General features: G+C 39.0%; 1 protein-coding gene across 9 annotated transcripts in view; it reads left to right on the forward strand.

The window, feature by feature from the left end:
* Window positions 1–19,149, forward strand: part of ttll5 (tubulin tyrosine ligase-like family, member 5) — a 77,038-nt gene that overhangs the window by 35,836 nt on the left and 22,053 nt on the right. For all 9 annotated transcript variants that reach the window (XM_036150368.1, XM_036150370.1, XM_036150372.1 and 6 more), the window contains 7 exons: window positions 1,893–2,007; window positions 3,106–3,252; window positions 3,382–3,473; window positions 5,163–5,287; window positions 5,848–6,423; window positions 6,514–6,701; window positions 9,439–9,566. In XM_036150368.1, coding sequence (XP_036006261.1) covers window positions 1,893–2,007; window positions 3,106–3,252; window positions 3,382–3,473; window positions 5,163–5,287; window positions 5,848–6,423; window positions 6,514–6,701; window positions 9,439–9,566 — 1,371 coding nt within the window. The remainder of the gene's footprint in view (window positions 1–1,892; window positions 2,008–3,105; window positions 3,253–3,381; window positions 3,474–5,162; window positions 5,288–5,847; window positions 6,424–6,513; window positions 6,702–9,438; window positions 9,567–19,149) is intronic.

Consider the following 19,149-nt stretch of genomic DNA (forward strand, 5'->3'; position numbering starts at 1 on the left):
CCTTAGCTTCAATTACATCTACAAGTCTTTTGGGGTTATGTCTCTACCAATTCAAAACTTTTTTATTGTATTGTATTGATTGTATTGGGGGTCTTTGAACATCAGTTTTCATGTCGTGCCGCATATTCTCAGGTAGATTTTTGTATCCTTTCTGCATAGTTTTTGCCTTTAAGCAAAGCTCCTTTTTTGTGTGGCCTGCATGTGCAAAGTTGTTAGAGTGTAGTAGTTGGAAACCTGTATGATAGTATGTGCACACATTGTTGTCATGCTTAGGGTAATGTTCCCTTCGGAAACAGGCTTGACCCTTGTCTTTGACTTGGATGTTGGATGGATGGATTATTTGCAGATTAAATGTGCCTTGTTATTTTTTTTATACTTTGGCAATTACGTTATATGCTATGGTTTTTCTGTTATGCAGTGCAATTATGTAGTATGTGTTTATCTAATCTCTTAGGTTTTTACAGGTTCAGATAGAGGATATTCAAATCTATTGGCTTTAAATGAGTTCTACAGGAGCGCCATGTGCAAATAAAACGTATAGTTTACTGTATATTTGCTACCAGGACTGCAGGCTCTGCATGATTTAAATGCTGTCAACAAAGAATTACAATAACAAGTCTTGAGTTTGTTGAAAAAAAAAAAAACAGAACGACCTGTTTGTCACAATTGTGTATGGTGCAGTGAAAATTATCATCTAGCGCATCATGGTTTGTGTTTAACAGGGTTTTCTTAAAAGCATATATTCAGCTACTGTTTTCTGACAGGTTCCAGCAAAAATAGCCATGTATTGAATGAAAACAGCAAAACAACTGAAGTAATATAATCTTTAAATCATTACATGCTTTCAACCACTGTCTACGGCTAACAATGTGAAAGACTTTGTCTACATTTGTATTCAGCGAGTTCACCTAGGTCAGTCCCTCAAAGAACCACATGCTCATGTAATTACACACTTTGACCATTCCCCTTTTCATAATAAATCATATTTAGTCAAACTTATTGATAAGCATCTATGGAGATTATTTTGTAAGTGTTGCCCCAGGTTCTAGAGAGGGGCTCACTCTGGACTTTTACTGGACCATTGTAACACTTAAATATGATTTAATCTAAACCACAGAGGTCAACCTCTAGTCCTCGATGGCTGGTTTCCTGCATTTTTTAGATGTATCTCTTCTTCAGCACACTTGAATGAAATAATTGGGTCGCCATTAGCAGAACCTGACTGCATGCTGAGGCAGCAATTGATTAGGTTGTGTTGGACCAGGGACACATAAAAGTTGCATGACACCCCTAAGGATGTGAGTTTGACACCCCTCATGTAAACCGTTATGTTGTACCTCTGGCTGTATGTTTAGTCAACCCCAGGCTATTTAAACTAAACGTGTTTTCTTCCAGGACGACTCTATCCTGCTTGGTTCGTGTGTTCAGTGATATGTTGTCTTTGTTTTTTTTTTGCCACACATAGTGTTTTGTATGTAGGCCAAAGCATTAGATTTTGGTCTTGTCTGACCAGCATCTATCCTCCACATGCTTAGTGTGCCATGGGCTCAGCCATAGTTAAAAAGCAATCTGAAGTTGATTTCAGCATTTGGCAGCTGTTCCTTTTGATAACAAGGATTCAAATGAACTCCTGAAACAACCAGCATCTCAAAAACTCAACATCTTCAGCTCAAAGTACACAAAGCTTTTTACAAATGCTTCATGTTCAAGCTTAAATTCCCTTTGACAAATCATTGTTCTGGGGTTCTGTTGAAGAAACTTGAACTGTGCCAAACTGAAGGAAAACAAAGAGGGGAAAAATATAATGTTATTAACTGTTTTCCCAAAATTGTGTACCTTACAGCTTTTAATGGCTTTCATCGTTCTTCTTTATCTTTGCCTCTTCAAATCAGCAAGGTGCAGGCTCGGATTGCTTTTTCCTCTTACCTGCAGAGAGTCCAACAAAGGCTGTTAGCCGAGAGCAGAGCCCACGCCATCCCAGCCTGGCAAGACGACAAAGATCAAATGGTGAAACTTCATTGCCAGTCAGATATGCCAACATTCACATAATCTGTTTGCATGTCTTGTTGGCCCGACCCTATTGTGTTGTCTCTCTGCTGCATATTGGTATTTTAGCATGTTTTTACATTTTATTTACGTATTCCCCTGTGGCAGTATATTACAGGGTCTTATTTACTAGTCTGTTGGGTATATTTAAAGTTTCTGTGTAGTTTGTGTATCTATCTATCTATCTATCTATCTATCTATCTATCTATCTATCTATCTATCTATCTATCTATCTATCTATCTATCTATCTATCTATCTATCTATCTATCTATCTATCTATCTATCTATCTATCTATCTATCTATCTATCTATCTATCTTGTGATAGATATCAGCAAGATATCTATCTATCTATCTATCTATCTATCTATCTATCTATCTATCTATCTATCTATCTATCTATCTATCTATCTATCTATCTATCTATCTATCTATCTATCTATCTATCTATCTATCTATCTATCTATCTATCTATCTATCTATCTATCTATCTATCTATCTATCTTGTGATAGATATCAGCAAGATATCTATCTATCTATCTATCTAGATAGATAGATAGATAGATAGATAGATAGATAGATAGATAGATAGATAGATAGATAGATATTGTCATCTGCAGATGAAAGAGAGCCTTTTGGCTAACTCTTGTAGCGTTTGCAGCAATGCTTTAAATGTAAAAATTCCCCTGTGAAAACAATAACTTCTCTTCTATTCTACTCAAACATTTTTACCCCATTGCCCCCCACCGTCTCTGCTGTTTAATATCAAATAGAATTGGTGGAACAGCCGAAAGCATTGTTTCCTAGCTATGAATTTCCATTGTAATTATTTAGTCATTTGTGCAACGTAGCTGAAATGTGTATTACACATTTGTGGCCACAGCGAAGGAAAACGTGGAGTGCAAGAGGCATTCTGGCTGGAAAGTCTTCAGCGTACATCATCATCAGTGACCTCAAACCAAATCAGTTAAATTAGAGTGAACTTCTTCTTTTTTTTTTAAAAGAATTTAAAGGAGAGCCGTTTTAAGAGAGTATATGTGTGTTTTATTTGTCTCCACAGGAACTTGTGATACGATTCCTGAGAAGGGCAGCCAGTAACCTTCAGCAAGATATGAAGGTTGTGTTGCCTAATCACCAGTTGCCTCTCCGAGATCGCAGACGCATCCTGTCTCACCAGTTAGGAGAGTTTATCCACTGTTACAACAAGGTACTCTGTCAAATAATTGAGTTTAATCGCAGTGTTTTGTCCTGACGAAGGACTGAAAGTCAAGACATTCATACTTAAATAACTGAGCCCAGCTGCCTTCTGTTTTCCTTTCCTTTTTTTCTCCCTCAGGAAACTGAGTATATGATGACAAAGCAGGAAAGTGGCGAAGAGGACCATTGTGTTAACCAGAGCGTATTTCAAGAGTACATTACGGCAGCAAAGTTTGTGAATTTTGAAACCGATATAAAAAGCTCCTTCTTTCATTGCTTGGCTCTACGCCGTTGCAAAAGTATTCATACTCCTTGAACTTTTCCAGGTTTTCTCAGGTTGCAATCACAAACCTTTATGTAATCAATTATAACTGTATGTGATTGACCAATGCTGTATAATGAGTAATTATGAAGTAGAAAGAAAATAATACATGGTTTTCAACATTGTTTTTACAAAAAGAAAAAACAGAAAACCTTTTTTATATTCTGATACTTATTATGATACCCAATTTTAAATCTGAGCATGAATATAGCTGCTTTGTGAACGCTTCAGAGGGTTGTGAGAGAACATTAGTGATTTGATCTATTTATGAAAATGTCATGCACTTCACATAGTCTTACAAGACATTATACAACTACTACACAAAAAGGAACACCAATATGACCAACAAGCAAGAATCACAACACAAAGCAAGCGTAAATTTACAAAAATGTGTTACATAGTAAACATACTTTATGAAGGATACAAAACTCCCTGTCTCTGTTTTCGGACATATTTTACACATTTTGCTAAACCAAGGCAAGGCCTGGGAAATTTATTTGTAAAGCACATTTCAGTAACAAGACAATAAAAAGTGCTGTGTGTGAACAGAGCGTAAGATAAGAAAACATTACAGAGTCTCTTAATTAAATAGGTAACATATCTGCTTCAATCAACCAAAGCAAATCAGGATTCTTCTGTTGCATCCTCTAAAAAGTGTTTCTCACATCACAATACATAGGCCAGTGAAATATAAAATGAAATTCATCGTCAACCACATTAGTAGCCTTGGTCTGCAGCATCATGAAGACCAAGCAAGACCGGTACGGTGTGGAGTCACTGAGAAGTTTAAAGCAAGGTTGGGGCTAGACAACTTTTCCCAAAGGTTTGAACATCTGATGGAGCTCCTGTTCATTCAGTCATCTAGAAATTTAAAGAAGCAGAACAGAAGCCCTTGGTAACTTTGGAGGGACTGCAGAGATCCGCAGCTCAAGTGGAAGAATCTATAAAGGAATGTGTCCTTTATTGAAGAGTGAAGAAAAAGATATTCTTGAAAGAAACCAATAAGAACACTAGTTTGCTACAAATCATTTAAGGGACTCAGCAAATATGGTCAGTCTGGTCAGCTGAAAGCAAAACTGAACTTTAGGCTTAATACGAAACGCAATGTGTGGTTGAAAAATAATGCCAATCTCCCTGAACCCACTGTTCCTAAAGTGAAAGTGAAGTGGTAGTGGCAGCATCATGCTGTGGGGATGTGTCAGCAGAAACAGCAAAGCTGGTCAGAGTTGACGGGAAGTTCTTGAGGAAAGTCCTAAAAGTAAATCTGTTAGGAGCTGCGGACTAGTGTGGAGGTTCACTCTAAACATAAATCCTACATCGGAAAGCTTTAAATCAAATGTTATTCTTGTGTAACTAAATGCTAAATTGTAAAAAACTGTTGTAAACAATGTATTCCTATCCTTCTACTTCAAACTTGTGAACTACTTTATGTTTGTTTATCATAAAATCCCAATATAATACAATGAAGTCTGTGTTTATAATGTGAAATCATTACATGGGCCATGAATACATTTGCAAGGCACTATATGTTGTGTTGGGAGGTAAGTGATCTCAATCCTAGCTATATATTAAAATGAAAATGTCTTTTTTGTTCACAGTGAAAACGATCTGGAGGAAGTGTTGACATTTTACACACAGAAAAATAAATCAGCCAACGTCTTCCTAGGAACTAAATTCAAAAGTTCAGATGTTCCGGATTCAGGCAGCAAGCCAAATCCCAAAAGTAAGACCCATATTTTTTATATACATATATATTTTTTACATTAAAGAAGATCGGCTTATATATTTGAAGACCACAAGAAGTGAAATAAATGTGATGCGGGTGATAGATAGATAGATAGATAGATAGATAGATAGATAGATAGATAGATAGATAGATAGATAGATAGATAGATAGATAGATAGATAGATAGATAGATAGATAGATTAACTTTATTGTCCCAAAGGAAATTTGATTTGGGTTACAGACTCTGGCTGCTACATAGTCCAAACTATGTGTCACACTGCATTCACACATAACACTACTATAAAAATTCCATTATAAGACAATAAATAGATACATAAAGGAGCATGTTACATTATATTCACAATAAAAATTTGAAAGAAGAGAAAAAATACATATAATGATGATAATAAATAAATAAACATGTATAAAAAGTGAGGTGAGTAACAGGTGAGCCTTTGAAGGATAAGGACTCATTGTGGGAGGACTAGTGTGCACCAGAGTAGAGGAATGAGTAAGTGATGCTAACACAGTGCCGGCCTCTTTCCCCCTTTGAACAGCTTTGTCTGTGACCAAAGAGGACTCCAGCGCTTCAGAGTCCTCGCTCTCTGCAGGGAAAGTCTGCAGCGACCCAGACGTCAAGCCCACTGACACTCGGCTGTCTGTGCTGCTTTCAGACCAGCAGGCAAAGGTCACAGCCTGTAAAACTCAACCAGATGTCCAGTCGTCTCAGCACTGCACCAGTTTTCCTCTAACTTTAGACGCCGCGTACGTTCATCTGCAGCGCTGCCCTCATACTCCAGTATCCATTCCTCTTCACTGCCCTCCACCGCCGCCACCTCCTCAGCCTCCGTCTTACGCACAGTCCTTGGCGAAGTCTCACTTTTGCCATTCTGAAACTCTTTCCGACCCTCCCGCATACACCTCTGCCCCCGTCATCACGCAGCCTCCAAAAGTGATTTGGACAGCCACATCCACCGCTTCCAGCCCAGCTTCTGCTGTGCCTCCAAGCCAGGCTCTGAGAAAGATTCAGTCTTTTACGACATCCACGTCCAGCTCCAGGGCTACATTTGCAACACCAAGTGCCACGCACATCTATAGCCAGAAGATTTCTAGACCTACCTCAGCAGGCCAAGGTAATCTAAGTGCTGTACATGTGGTTTTCACATCAAAATGAATGTAATGTCCTCACCTTTTTTTTTTTCTTTTTCTGTTGTTTCTTCTAGAGATCCAGAGGAGCAGTTCCAGTAATCTTAAGTCTAACTCAATGGGGACATTCAGGGAGTTGCAATCTTTGTCTGCCCAGGCCCAGTCAAACCAGCACGCATTCATCTCAGCCCTGCAGAAGCTGGCCGACAAGCAGGTTGCTCGCCACAATGCCAGCTCCAGTCACATCAACCTGCTGACGCAACATGTGGGTGTTTTTGTGTTAGTCCCTTGGTGAATAATAATAATAATGTTGTTGTTATTATTATGTCTTTCCGAGGTTTATCTCTTGCCCTAAACCTCCCCTGATTTCTTGCTACTTAATTTACATCCGTGAAAATGTCCCTCTCCCAGAAGGAGGGCTCTGCCTTACCAACATGTATATTCCTACTACCTTATATTGCATGTATTGGAACACTTCAAACCAGAAATTAGAGAGATTTTTGTGGCATCCAGCCAGGTTCTACTGAAGCTTTCTTCTCGCTGATGGGGAGTTTTTTTTCCAACGTATGCAAAGCGAACGAGTCGATGCAGTCACCATATGCTCTTTCAGAATTACTGATTGATGCAAAGTCAGTCACATCGGCTGGGTTTCTTTGGATAAAATTATTTTCTTTAGTTGTTTATAATAGTCCCGGATTTATAGAGTGCTTCTCCAGTCATACTGACCACTCAAAGCCACATTCACCCAGTCGCAATCACTAGCATTCATGCATCAATATGGTAAATGTACTTGTATAGCACTTTACAGGCAATCATTCGCTTAATCACATGCTGTAGCCCCAGCTGCCCTGGGGTGGACTGACAGAAGCGACAGACGGAGCAGTGTTTAGAACGCTGTAGCTCCGGCGCCACTGTCGCCTCTGCAGGTCGGTAGGCCACTCGGGGTTGATTAGCCTACTGAGGACGAACCAGTGGTGCATCAACATTTGACTGAGGAAGGCTGGACTTGAACCCAAAACTTTCAGATTGCAGGATGACTGCCATATAATAAGATGAATTTAACCGCATTGTTTTATAACCAATATCAAATTGAAATATACAATCCTAATCCGCTGCAGCATTTGGGACACGCTGCACCTCAGAAACTACGGGGTTAAGGCAAATCATTGGATTTGCTCCATCAGCCGGTGGGAGTGAAAGACTATTTAGAGATATTAAGCAGCTGTTAGCTGACCCATGTAGTGTTTTAGTCAAGAAAGAGAACTGAGTAATGCCTCATGTAAAGGAGGAGAATCGGCTGTCTCACTGTGAGGTCCCTGATATTTTCCTTTGTTGATGCATAAATCTGGCTCAGACCCCATGCTGATGGGCGGCGTGTAGCGGCTCATGCTTTCAGCAGACCTGCTGGAGCCGCGGAGGTCTGCTGCCTCTTTCAGCACACCTTCCTCCTTCAGCCCTCAGCTCGCCTACAGTCTGTGGGCTGGGGCTGCTGTGGGGGTGGGTCTGGAATTGAAGTTTAGGGCTGGCTGGCCCGAACCGCGGTGAGCCGCATCAAGCCATGGCTCTGTGTGAGGTCTCATTATCAGATGCACCATGGGGGAGTGATTTCTGTTGATACTTAACAGGCAGCCACTTTTTTGTGGTAATTGATGCTTATAAATAGAGGAATGTGGCAAATTGGCACTGAGCAGGGGAGTGGCAGCTTGGCTGGCTCCATCACCACCTTCTCCCATATTCCTCAATGGTTGGCCCTCGGCTTGCAGAGACCCTAAACCTTTCCTCCCTCTTTTGCCTCACTTGATTTTTTTTGTTTCTTTCTGTAAAAAGTTTTGTGTGATGGCACCAGGCCACACAGAGTGCAGTTTTATGGCTTCCTTTCTAACTGTACATTTTTCAGTCTATCTGAAACTTGTTTGCTGTGTTTCCCAAGAGCCGTTAATTCAGGCCATGGCAGAAGCTTAGTCAAATACTCCTCTGTTTGGCACTTAAAGGCTCAGAGAACATTTAGGTTTTTCTAAGGCTCCGATTTGAAGTCATTAAATCACTTTCTGGGCTAAATGGGGAACTTTGTAAACACGAACGACACTCGGTTGCACGGCTGACCCCGGGGTTCAAGTAATTACTCACTCTCAAGCAGGGCCACATAAACAGAGAGAGACTGACACTGAGTAAAAGCAGGCATGGCCGCCGTCTCAATCATGCTGCCGCGCAGTGATGCGACAATGTGATTGTGGATCCTTTCACCGTGTGTGTCTGTTTATGTCCTCTGTTGTAAGATTGTCTTGTTTTAACTAAACAGACAGTCCTGTGAACATGACATGAGTGGACGGTGCGCGATAGACATGGATAGTCCCTGTGAGAACATTTATTATTTTTGTAAATACATACATTTTTTTTTCTTCTAATGACTATAACCACAACCAAATGTATTATGTTTCCTGCATTTAGATTTAGTACTTTGTAGGACTATGACTTGTCTAACTTAATAAGTAAACTGGAGCTGTGGGTGTGTAACAACATGCTGACACATTTTTCTTTTACGTCGTGCAAGGCCTGGCAGCTCGACAGTTTTCCCTTTGGAAATTTAGCGCACTGGAGGAAATAAAGTAAATAAAATACCACAACGGTATGATTAATCCTCCCGTAACATTTCGCTGAGAGCACAGAGTAGCACAGAGGTGCCTTCCCAAAAGTGCTGATTGGGTTATAAACACATTTGGGCTGGCGAGTCGTAACTGTTGCTGTTGAGGATGGAGGAGGAGGGGGTGGGTGAAGGTTGGATTTAGTCTTAAACGGAGACTAGCTGTGCCATGTGCTCTGTATACATTTCACATAGATGCAAGAGATAGAAGCAGCCAGTGGAGGGAGGAACTCCTGCACAGCCTGAGACACGGACGTCACTGTTACCACTGGCTTACTGTTAAATAAGATGAACAGACAAAACGGCTGTAAATACAATAAAATCCAAGAATTGTTTCTCAAGTAGTGTTCCCTGTCCACAGCTGACCAACCTGAACCTGGCCAGCAGGATGATGGGCAGAGAGAGTCACACGCTGCACCCTAAAGTGGCTGCAGCCCAAAGGCCTGTGAGAGCTGTTCATGCTGGAAAAGACCAACCAGCCAGTACAAGGTAAGTTCACGTAAACAGAGCACCGAGAAGGTTATCGGAGGGAAAACAGACGTGTTTGGTTAATACGAACAATAGTGATCACACGTGTGTTTTCATAAAGTGTGTTTATCCTGTTCATAACTGATTTTAACATTGGTTATTGTAAAAAAAAAAAGTGATTTTTATTACATTGTTTTCAAAGTTAAACTTAAAAGCTCAATATTATATTTCACTTTGTTAAAGTTGACTTAAGCCAGTGGTTCTCAGATGTTTTCTGTTAGTGTATCTTTTGTCTTTAAAATACCAGAACTTATATTTTTGTCTCTCCGATTACATTATTTCTAAATATTAAGTCATCGGATTTTATGATTAGTTACTCAGTACTTGAGTACCCTTCTTATTAAATACTTTTTTACTCTTGAGTAATTTCTTGGCTGACAACTTTTTAATTTTACTTGAGTAAAAATATGTTGAAGTATTGCTGCTCTTACTTGAGTACAACGTTTGGCTACTCTACCCACCTCTGGTTGTTGGTGCAAGGCAGACTGGTTTGAGTATTTCAGAAACTTCTGGTATGTTAGAGTTTGGTTTGAGATGACCAAAAGCTAACAGTAGCTCTAATAAGCCTTTGCTAAAACTAGGATATTTTAAATGCCATCTCTGAAGTCACCACAAATAAGGCCTTTAAGGAGATGTGCAACAAGAGCAAAAGACCTTCAGCCTGGTAAGAACAAGAAACTGAGGCTGAAGCAAAACTGGAACAATATGAAATAGGAAAATAGTTACCTGGTCCAGTGAATCTTGATTTCAGCTGTGATGTGCAGGTATGGTTTCAGATATAGCTGGATCAGAGTTTGGTATAATAAAGCATGAAAGCATTGATCCTACTCGCCTTCTATTAACAGACCATTAATTCAAGGCACGTACTAGGAAGGTGTACCAAATAAAGTGGCCAAATGAACAAACTCCATGGCTAAAGTCCTGCTTTCACCTTCCTTGTGTCTAGTGCCTTCACTCTGGGGAACTGTTTATTATCTGTATTATAAGCTTGATTCCTTTAATAGCTTATTTCATTAAATGACACTTGAAAGTTATCTACCATGTTATCAAAGTCTTATATTTAGCAAACACGCTCTCTGCAGCCTTATGAAAACGTTGATGTTGCTTTTGGTCCAGTTTAACCCCTGTGCTTATTTGTGCTGTCCTCTGAGCACACATACTAACTCTTCTAAACATTATGTCCTTCTGCTGATAGACTTATCCTCGTTGTTTAGATTCATTAGGGATGCTTTATGTGTTAAAGTGTGTTTATGGAAGCTTCATCTTCCTGTTTTGCTGTAGTGTTTGTGTAATGTACAGGATGCTGTACAAGTAAGACATATTATTCACTTTGACCAAACGGCTGTCCTTGTAATTCTTTTATTTGAAAACTTTAGTCTTGTAACTTAATTTGCAGCAGCCTACTTGGTCATGCTCAATAGACTCTGACGGCCTGTTTAATGGTCTTGGACAGAAGCTAAGCTTAGAAATTGTTGGAATTGCCCCTCCAGGCAGGTTGGTGCAAGACTGTGCCGGGAAACAGTCCTTTTGCTCTCTTTTTAGTTGGGCTTTAACTAGAATTGTGCTTCCACAGGAACCAGGTTTGTTTTTTTCCCCCCACTCATTATTTCCCCTGCAGAAATCTGGGCCAAATCACAGTTCTACAGGTAGAAATCTACCTAAAAACATTCCTGGGAGGGAGGCAGGACTTTTTGGATGGACCCTGACCTAAAGTTGGAGCTTTGTAGTGGGAGGATGCGTAGCATTTCTCATTGGTTTAATATCCCCTACATTTTGTTTACATCATCTCCCAGTTTATACTGTAATCAAACTCCCTTTTTAAGAGATTTTAATGAGTAAAATTAAAATGTTTTTTCAGTGTTTATGCTTCAAGATACAACCGTAAGTATTAGGAACCAGACAGGCAGGAGACCCGAAATTCAAACCAGATACGGTTTTGCGTTGAAAAGGTTCGTTATTAAAGACTAGAAACCTGACGGAGACAGGAAACGTCTACAGGAGCAGGCTGGAGACCTGGCACTGAAAGGAGCTGCTTTACTCACTGCAGTGATGTCAGGTTTGTTTGGCAAAAGCTTGATGTGAGAGTTCAGGGAACAGGCTTGGGTCATACACAGGTAGAGCAGAACAGGGCAGACTAAATCCTCGTTAGTCGTGGTATAAATCCAGGTCATGGTCCAGAAATCAGAAGCTTGGTAGAAGTCTGACAACGACAAGGCAAGGGAGGGGAATCTAGAAAACGAGAACAAGGTCTATGACGTGGTTATCAGGCTTGAAATAAAACTCTGGACAACTACTCACATAAAATCTTTCAATAATCTGGCGTTTTCTGCGGTGAGTTTGAGAGGAGCAGAAACCAGGGGTTTGGATTGAGCCTGATTGCAGGCGTTTTAGTGAGGCAGGCTGAATGAAACTGATGAAAACAGAGCATAGGAAGAGTGGCAGGATGAAGACAGCAGACAGGCCAGATCAAGACAGTAAGGCAATAAAAACTGCAGAGACTGTTGATCATTTAGTGATTTTTAAGTTTGAACATAGCACACATGTTGCTGTGGCTGCTGCATGTGGGTGGTTTCTATTTCTATGAGATACAGTATCTTGTAGGCTATAATAATTAAATATCTGTGAACTCTTACATACTTCTGAGAAAAAAATATTTTAATTTAATTTCAGGGCTTAACTGCCATAAATTATGTCTTTAGACAGCCAGTTGTGATACAGAACTCCTTTTTTCTTTCTCCTGCTGATAGTCAGGATCAGCAGAATTAATTTAAAATCCACTATAAAACCAGTCTATACATTTCTACAAAGCTTGGAGTTGGTTTTATTCCTACTGTCTTTTAAAGTACAATTGTTCTGAAATTAGATTAATTTTGTTTTAGTCTGGTCTAACAGTTTTTAATCCCGTTCTGGACTCTGCTGTTCAGGAGGGTGCAGATCTGTGTCCTCAGGTCACAGCAGCACTCCTGCAGAAGGAGGACCCACTCAGTGTCAAGGAAAGCAATCTGACATAAAGGATCTGGATTAAGACCCCCATAACGGAAACAGCCACAAAAATAGCCTAGGTAGATAAAATTATGTCTAAGAACCATATAGGTACCCACATTTTAAACACTTTAGAACAATTGACCTGACGGCAACTGTGAGCTTGCTCCTCCCATGCTGAGGTTACTTCAGGCAGATCTAACCTCCGACAAACAAAGAGTAATAGCCGTTATAGTGAGCATTACAAAAAGCATTAAGATAAGATAAGATAGTCTTTATTGATCTCACATTGGAGAAATTGTGAGATTTTATTTTTGCCTTAACTACCAACATTAAGGCATTTTTGCCTTAACTACCAACATTAAGGCAAAGAAGGCAAGTGAAAAAATGTCAAAGGAGTCGTAGATCAAGTGATTTTATTTTAAGGGACAAATTGAAGTTAAAGTTTAAAGACCCAACTGTACCCAACCAAAAATTAATATATTTGTAACTTAAAATAGTTACTGCAGCCTGCTGTATAAATTTTCATGCTGCCTTCAAGCCATCCATGGTAAGAATTTACAGGGAAATTATCTATTAGGAACGCACATTTTACTTTGCACTACCTAATAAATGCCCAGTTAAGTGATCATAGCTATCAAAAGACTCAGTTTATGCAAGCAGAAGTTGCAACATACATAAATACACAATACATAGAACTCATCAGAACTAATGTGAAGCATTACCCTTAAATATAACCACTACATATGATAATCATGAAAAAAGTTGCTTGTAGTTGCCTTCATTCAGAGTCAGACGAACATACGGTAGTCTCCCCTTTAACACAGCTGAACAGCTTGTGTTCAGCTGCTGATGAGGTCGACCGCCTGCCTGTATCCATCTTCATAATTTCTCGTTATCATTTTTCACCCTCTTAACATTTGGGATAACAAATTGCACTTTCCCTGCTGACATCGTTTAGCACTTTTTTTCCTGAAGTTTCTTAACAAAGTCTCTCTGACCGCAATGTCAAATCCCTACAATGTCGTCGGAGGTAAAGGGCCTGCAGCTCCCGCAGGTAAGGGCCGTTTCACTTCAGGGCAAATTGAGATCGCTGATTGGTCAGTTACAGGCAAGCCTCCAAGATTGATTGACAGGCGCCGTCACTTCCTCTGGCCGAAGAGTACGAATAAAGTGTGTCTTATCTCTGTGCCTGGTGAAATTCCCCTTCTCTCACTCCTGTCACGTTATAATGAGAAGAAAGGGGAAAAAAAAAATCACAGTTAAAGAATGTGGTAATAAACCAGGAGTATCATCCTGTTACACATGACTAAAAGGGCGAAAGGTGTGATACAAAGAGAGGTAAGGATCAGCAGCCTCCTCTTTAACTTTTTTGTTAATATGTGAATGGGAATCCCTCAGACAGCTTGGCCCTGATCTCTGACTCTGGTTTTCCAGTCCAGTCCTTAAATGTATCGAGTTGTCAGGGTATTCCAGGAATGTCTGGCCGTTTCCACTTTTAAAATGTTTTTATTTCCACCAACCGAGAAGAGAAGTTGTCATTTAACAGATGGCTTCATCTTCTAGAGTGTCACCTCTTTCATGTGACACTCTAGAAACAGAAATCAGAGTTTGAGGGATCCAGTGCCGTCACGGATCACATTTTCATTCTGAGTTTTACGTATTTTATTTCCATATGTTCTTTTACAAAGTTGTTCTTTCATCCGACAATAAATGTTCGAATGGGTGTACTTTTATTGTGCTGAAATGTCTTTAATATGATATTAGGAGAAATTCTCTTGATTTCATATGCACTCTGATTTATAAAACACAGAATTTCCTGAACCTCCTCCCCCCTTACAGTTGGACTTATGGTTTTGCCAAACATGCTGAAGCTGTTAAGCACACTGCCGCTTTTTTTTTTTTTAAACAACAACCACAGGGGTGAGGTCTGATGGGTTTCAAAGACCAGTGCGGCTCTTTGAAGTGCCGCTGCCAGGATCTAGCAGGTATGCTGCATCAGCACTCTGACACGTGCCTCATCCTGTGTGCTGACAATCGGAGGGCTTCCAATCATACAGCATGTCCTCTCACAGCCACGGCCTTAAGCATCTTGGTACATTTATGAAGAGTTTTATTGCCATTTGGGCCCCTTTACTCTGATACCCTTAGATATGCCCCTAAAATATGACAAACAACCCTCAGAACTCACCAATTTAGTAAAAAAAAGTCCACCTGTGTGTAATTTAAACTGTATAAATAATTTGTTAGAGAGCATTAGTAACTCTACAGACAGGAATAAAGTTTAAAGCAGGGTTAAATATTCCATGTTTCTACTATCTCTCTGTAAATACAGAGTAGTGTATGTCACAACTGCAAATTTTCTGTCCACTGAATAGGGCTGGACAGAGAGAAGAAAGCACATCGATAAAATAAAAATTATTATTGCACGATATCGATAATTATCAAACAATTCGATAATTTATTCAACAAACTTTTTACCAAAATTGCAAGTTTTAAAAAAAAAAAAGGAAAAAAGAATGAGTACTCCTTGAACTCTTTGAAGGGGGCGGAGCTTGGTGGTAGAGCGTTCCTGGGTCTGTGTCTGTGATTGGTTGGGAGGATGTAGTGATTGTAGTATTACCCTACATGATAGGCTAGAATGCAAAAGGAAGGGAAGCTGTTCTTCTGTTGAACTTTTTATTGATCCTTTCTTTCCTATCGTACCACACGTCTATTGATCAATATATATATTGTTATTGAGTTATCGCCTGGCCCTATCACTGAAACTGACCAGCTGAGCAAGGCGAGTATTAATGAGAGAAGAAGCCAAGAGATGTTAGAAATAAGTAAAATCTAGAGCGATATTCAATTGAGTATCTATGGTAAGACTTGAGAATTAACTGTTTACTAATGTTCTCCTTTTAGTCTGGCTGAACTAAAGGTTTATGGAAAAGAAGAATGGGCGAAATATTTAGTCTGTAGTTGTGCAAACTTGGTAAAAACATACCCTAAAAGAGCTGGAGTTGTAACTGCAGCAGTTGGTGGTTCTATGGTATAGTGACTGAGGAGAGATGAATACAACTGCACATCAAATCCTTTAGGCGTTCATTTAAAAACGTTTTGCAAGAAACTATGCTTGCCTTTAGCTCTTAACTAATACGGTGAATTATTTGTTTTCAGGGCTTTGATTTGCTAGAAGCGCCGGTGGTTTTAGTTTCTGATAAATCTCAACATCTGAATTATTTAATAGTCAGCATTTCTAGACTGGCTGCAGTTGTTAAATTAATCAAATGAACACTTCCAACAATTTCCTCGTATTTTGTCCTCTTTTGATAACTGTAAAGTGTATGTTTTTTTTAGTTTTCTCTTTTCCACAGCTCTATAGAATACAAACGTTAGAAACTGTACTTTCAAAGAACGTTTATTTTTTTTTTATTTTTTTTTATTCAGTGCCTTGTAATGTATTGCAACGGTGTAATATTTCAAAAGAGTTTGGTCAGCCATTCTCCTGACTAATCAGAAAAACTCCTGTAAAAGTGTCTGAATTCTTTGGGAGTCAATGGACCACAAAAAATTATCTGATGTCTCTGTTCCTTTGAGTTTAAAAAGAAGTTTTATTCGCTCTGATTGGTAACAGATGTTATATTTTGAAGGAGAAGCCTTTAGGTAAGAACAGCAGAAATTGCACTGAGAAGATTTGGTTATCCAGCAGATATAAAAGGCTCCTGCAACAAAATCGACAGTAACTATCTTTGAATTATTACTCAGTATTTAATAAAGAGTGCAACTCATAATTACCTTCTAAGTAGTTTTGCTAATTACCTTATTATTTGATTCAGCTGTGCCGAGGGAGAAATAAAGCTGCAGGACACGCCACATGCAGAATAAATCCTATTATTATGTTAGAATGGCCCAGTCCAAGTCCAGGCCTAAATCCTGTTGAGAAGCTAATTGAAAGCATGAAAACGGATGTTTACAGACACTCTCTGTGCAGTCTCACTTAGCTTGTGCTATTTCATAAAGCAGAATGTAAAAAAAATAATAATAATAATCTCGTTGCTATATTTGCAAGCTGGTAGAGACATATCCCAAACAAACTCACAGCTATAATTACAGCAAAATGTGGTTCTACAAAAATATTGAGTCACAAGAGGTGAAAACAAATGGATGGGTCACATTATAATATACAATAATCATCAACTTTATTTGTCATTGATGAAATTTGTCCATTTGGCATTCAACACATCCCTTTTAGGGAGCAGTGGGCTCCTCTGTGCGGCGCCCGGGGAGCATTCTGGGGCTAAGGGTCTTGCTCAGGGAGCCAGAGTGGCAGTCTCTGGGAGTTGAACCGGGGAACTTGCAGCCTTTCCAGGACACAATACGGCATGCTCTCAAACCACTGGACCACCACTCCCCGCTTAAAGGAGGGTGAATGGATACAACGAAGACGTTAACTATTTACTACAGATATTGGATGAATAGACAAATGGAAGGAAAAACAGGGGCGGATGGGAGAGGGAAAATCAAACGGGTGGGAAGTATGAAAAAATAGATTAATGAATATATTGAAAGATGGATGGAATCATTTGTGAGGATGAAAAAAAAATTAATGGATGGATACAACATTTAGACAGAGACATGAAATGAAGGATATAGAGCTATTTTTACATACATTTCCACCATGTTTACCAAGCTTGTCTGTCTCTGCCTTTTATAGTCTGGCAGAGCGCCTTGAGCTGTCTCTGATCTACATGTAATGACGTTTAGGACTTTACAGACTATTGGTAGGTTCCAATCCTATATTTCTCAGGCTTGTTCCAACTAAAGCATAAGCATTCCTGGCATCGCTGGACTGAACAAAGCCCTAAATATGGGTCATTTTTTGCATTTCCAGAATGCTTCTCCTCTGTGTCATGTTGTTGCAGCAAAGCTCTATAAACAAACACAGATTAATGGCTGGAAATACCCTCTCAGTCTTGAGGCGTCTGATGTTTACACTGACCAGGCAGGGCTTTGAGATAGTCTGGCATGATGTCATCTCAAACGGTACATTTTCCCACATTCACTCCAACTTAGATTGATGCTGCACATGTGCTCCCGTCCTGCTCTGTTGTTCAACAGTAAGTGATATCAGCATATTAAAAGACGGCAAGCGCAGCAGGGAGTAAAGCGACACCCACGAGCAGTCTCTGTTAATTGGAGGCTAGTCCTGGACAGATTGAGTTGCTGTGATGAGAATATCAGATGAAATCTGTTTTTCTCTTTTAAATTATGATTTTTTTTATTTCATTGATTTGCTATGTTAAAACTTATTCCTCGTATTCTGTAGATTTAGCATTTTTTTTTTTGTTTTTTTGGTTCTACAATGACAGTGTACTCCGTAAACGCCTATGCTCTTACTGTGATATAGAGTGTGTGCTAATAAAACAGCAGCACTGAAAGGACCTGGCGGTCCAGTGTGCAAACAGTGGTCAAGTTGGAGGAAATAACTGCTGTAAACAAGGAACAAGTTCTTGTTTTGTCTCCAAGAGCTTTAGAATTTCAGGCCTCATAAGGTTTTACAAACGAGCCTTTGTTTCCAGAAGCTTAGAAAAAAAAAAAAAAAAAAAAAACTTCACTGGCTCATGGTCACACCAGTTGTTTTTGCAATATATGAGCCATTATGTGAACTGAGAAACGCATGGGCGGACTGCATGTTCACATGGGTTCAAGATCCCCTGTGTCTTTGTTTGGCCGCTCAGGATGAGGAGTATTTTTTTCTCCTGAGCGTCGCAAGATTATTATCCCACAGTTTGCATTGTTCTTTAAGATTAACTGGATTCTAATTTCAGAGTTTATCATAGTTGGGTTCTAAAAATACTGCAGCTATTGTGATTTTAGGTCTGCTGTGTTTTCTTTAACTATGGACCAATGGACAAATGTTATTGCATGCATGGGAGGAATTTCCAAAAACATTTTTTGCTGTTAAGACCCCCAAGGCTCCCATTTGTCTAACCGTACATGTATGCCATTTCTTCTCCTTCCCTTTTTTGTATTATATTCTTCCTAGCAGCTCCCTTTATGGCACTATTTTTGGCTCATGTTTTATATATATATACACACAGTCATTCAATAAAGTAGAATATTATTGAAAAGTTAATTTATTTCAATAACTCTGAGGTAAGCATGTTATACGGATTAACACAGACTGATGATGTTTTAAACCCTTTATTCCTGTTAATTATGATGATTATTATTATGATGATTATTATTATGATTTTTTATAATTATTATGATTTTTCCCACCCTCAGCTAATAAAAGCAAAAGCATTTAAGATTAGATTATTGCTTAAGACCAATTAAGAACATTTCATGCAAAACTTTTGAGCTAATTGGAAAGTATGTTTAATACCGATATATAGGTTGGTCTCAATTTTTCTTTTTCAAAACAAAAGGTATGTTGAATCTGACAATCAAGCTTTTTAAAATGCATATTTTAATTTCTTGACTGGAAATAACTGTATATATATATATATATATATATATATGTATATATATATATATATATTATATATGTATTATGTATAATATATATATATAT

Source organism: Fundulus heteroclitus, chromosome 19 (assembly GCF_011125445.2).
Source record: "Fundulus heteroclitus isolate FHET01 chromosome 19, MU-UCD_Fhet_4.1, whole genome shotgun sequence".
Taxonomy (NCBI): domain Eukaryota; kingdom Metazoa; phylum Chordata; class Actinopteri; order Cyprinodontiformes; family Fundulidae; genus Fundulus; species Fundulus heteroclitus.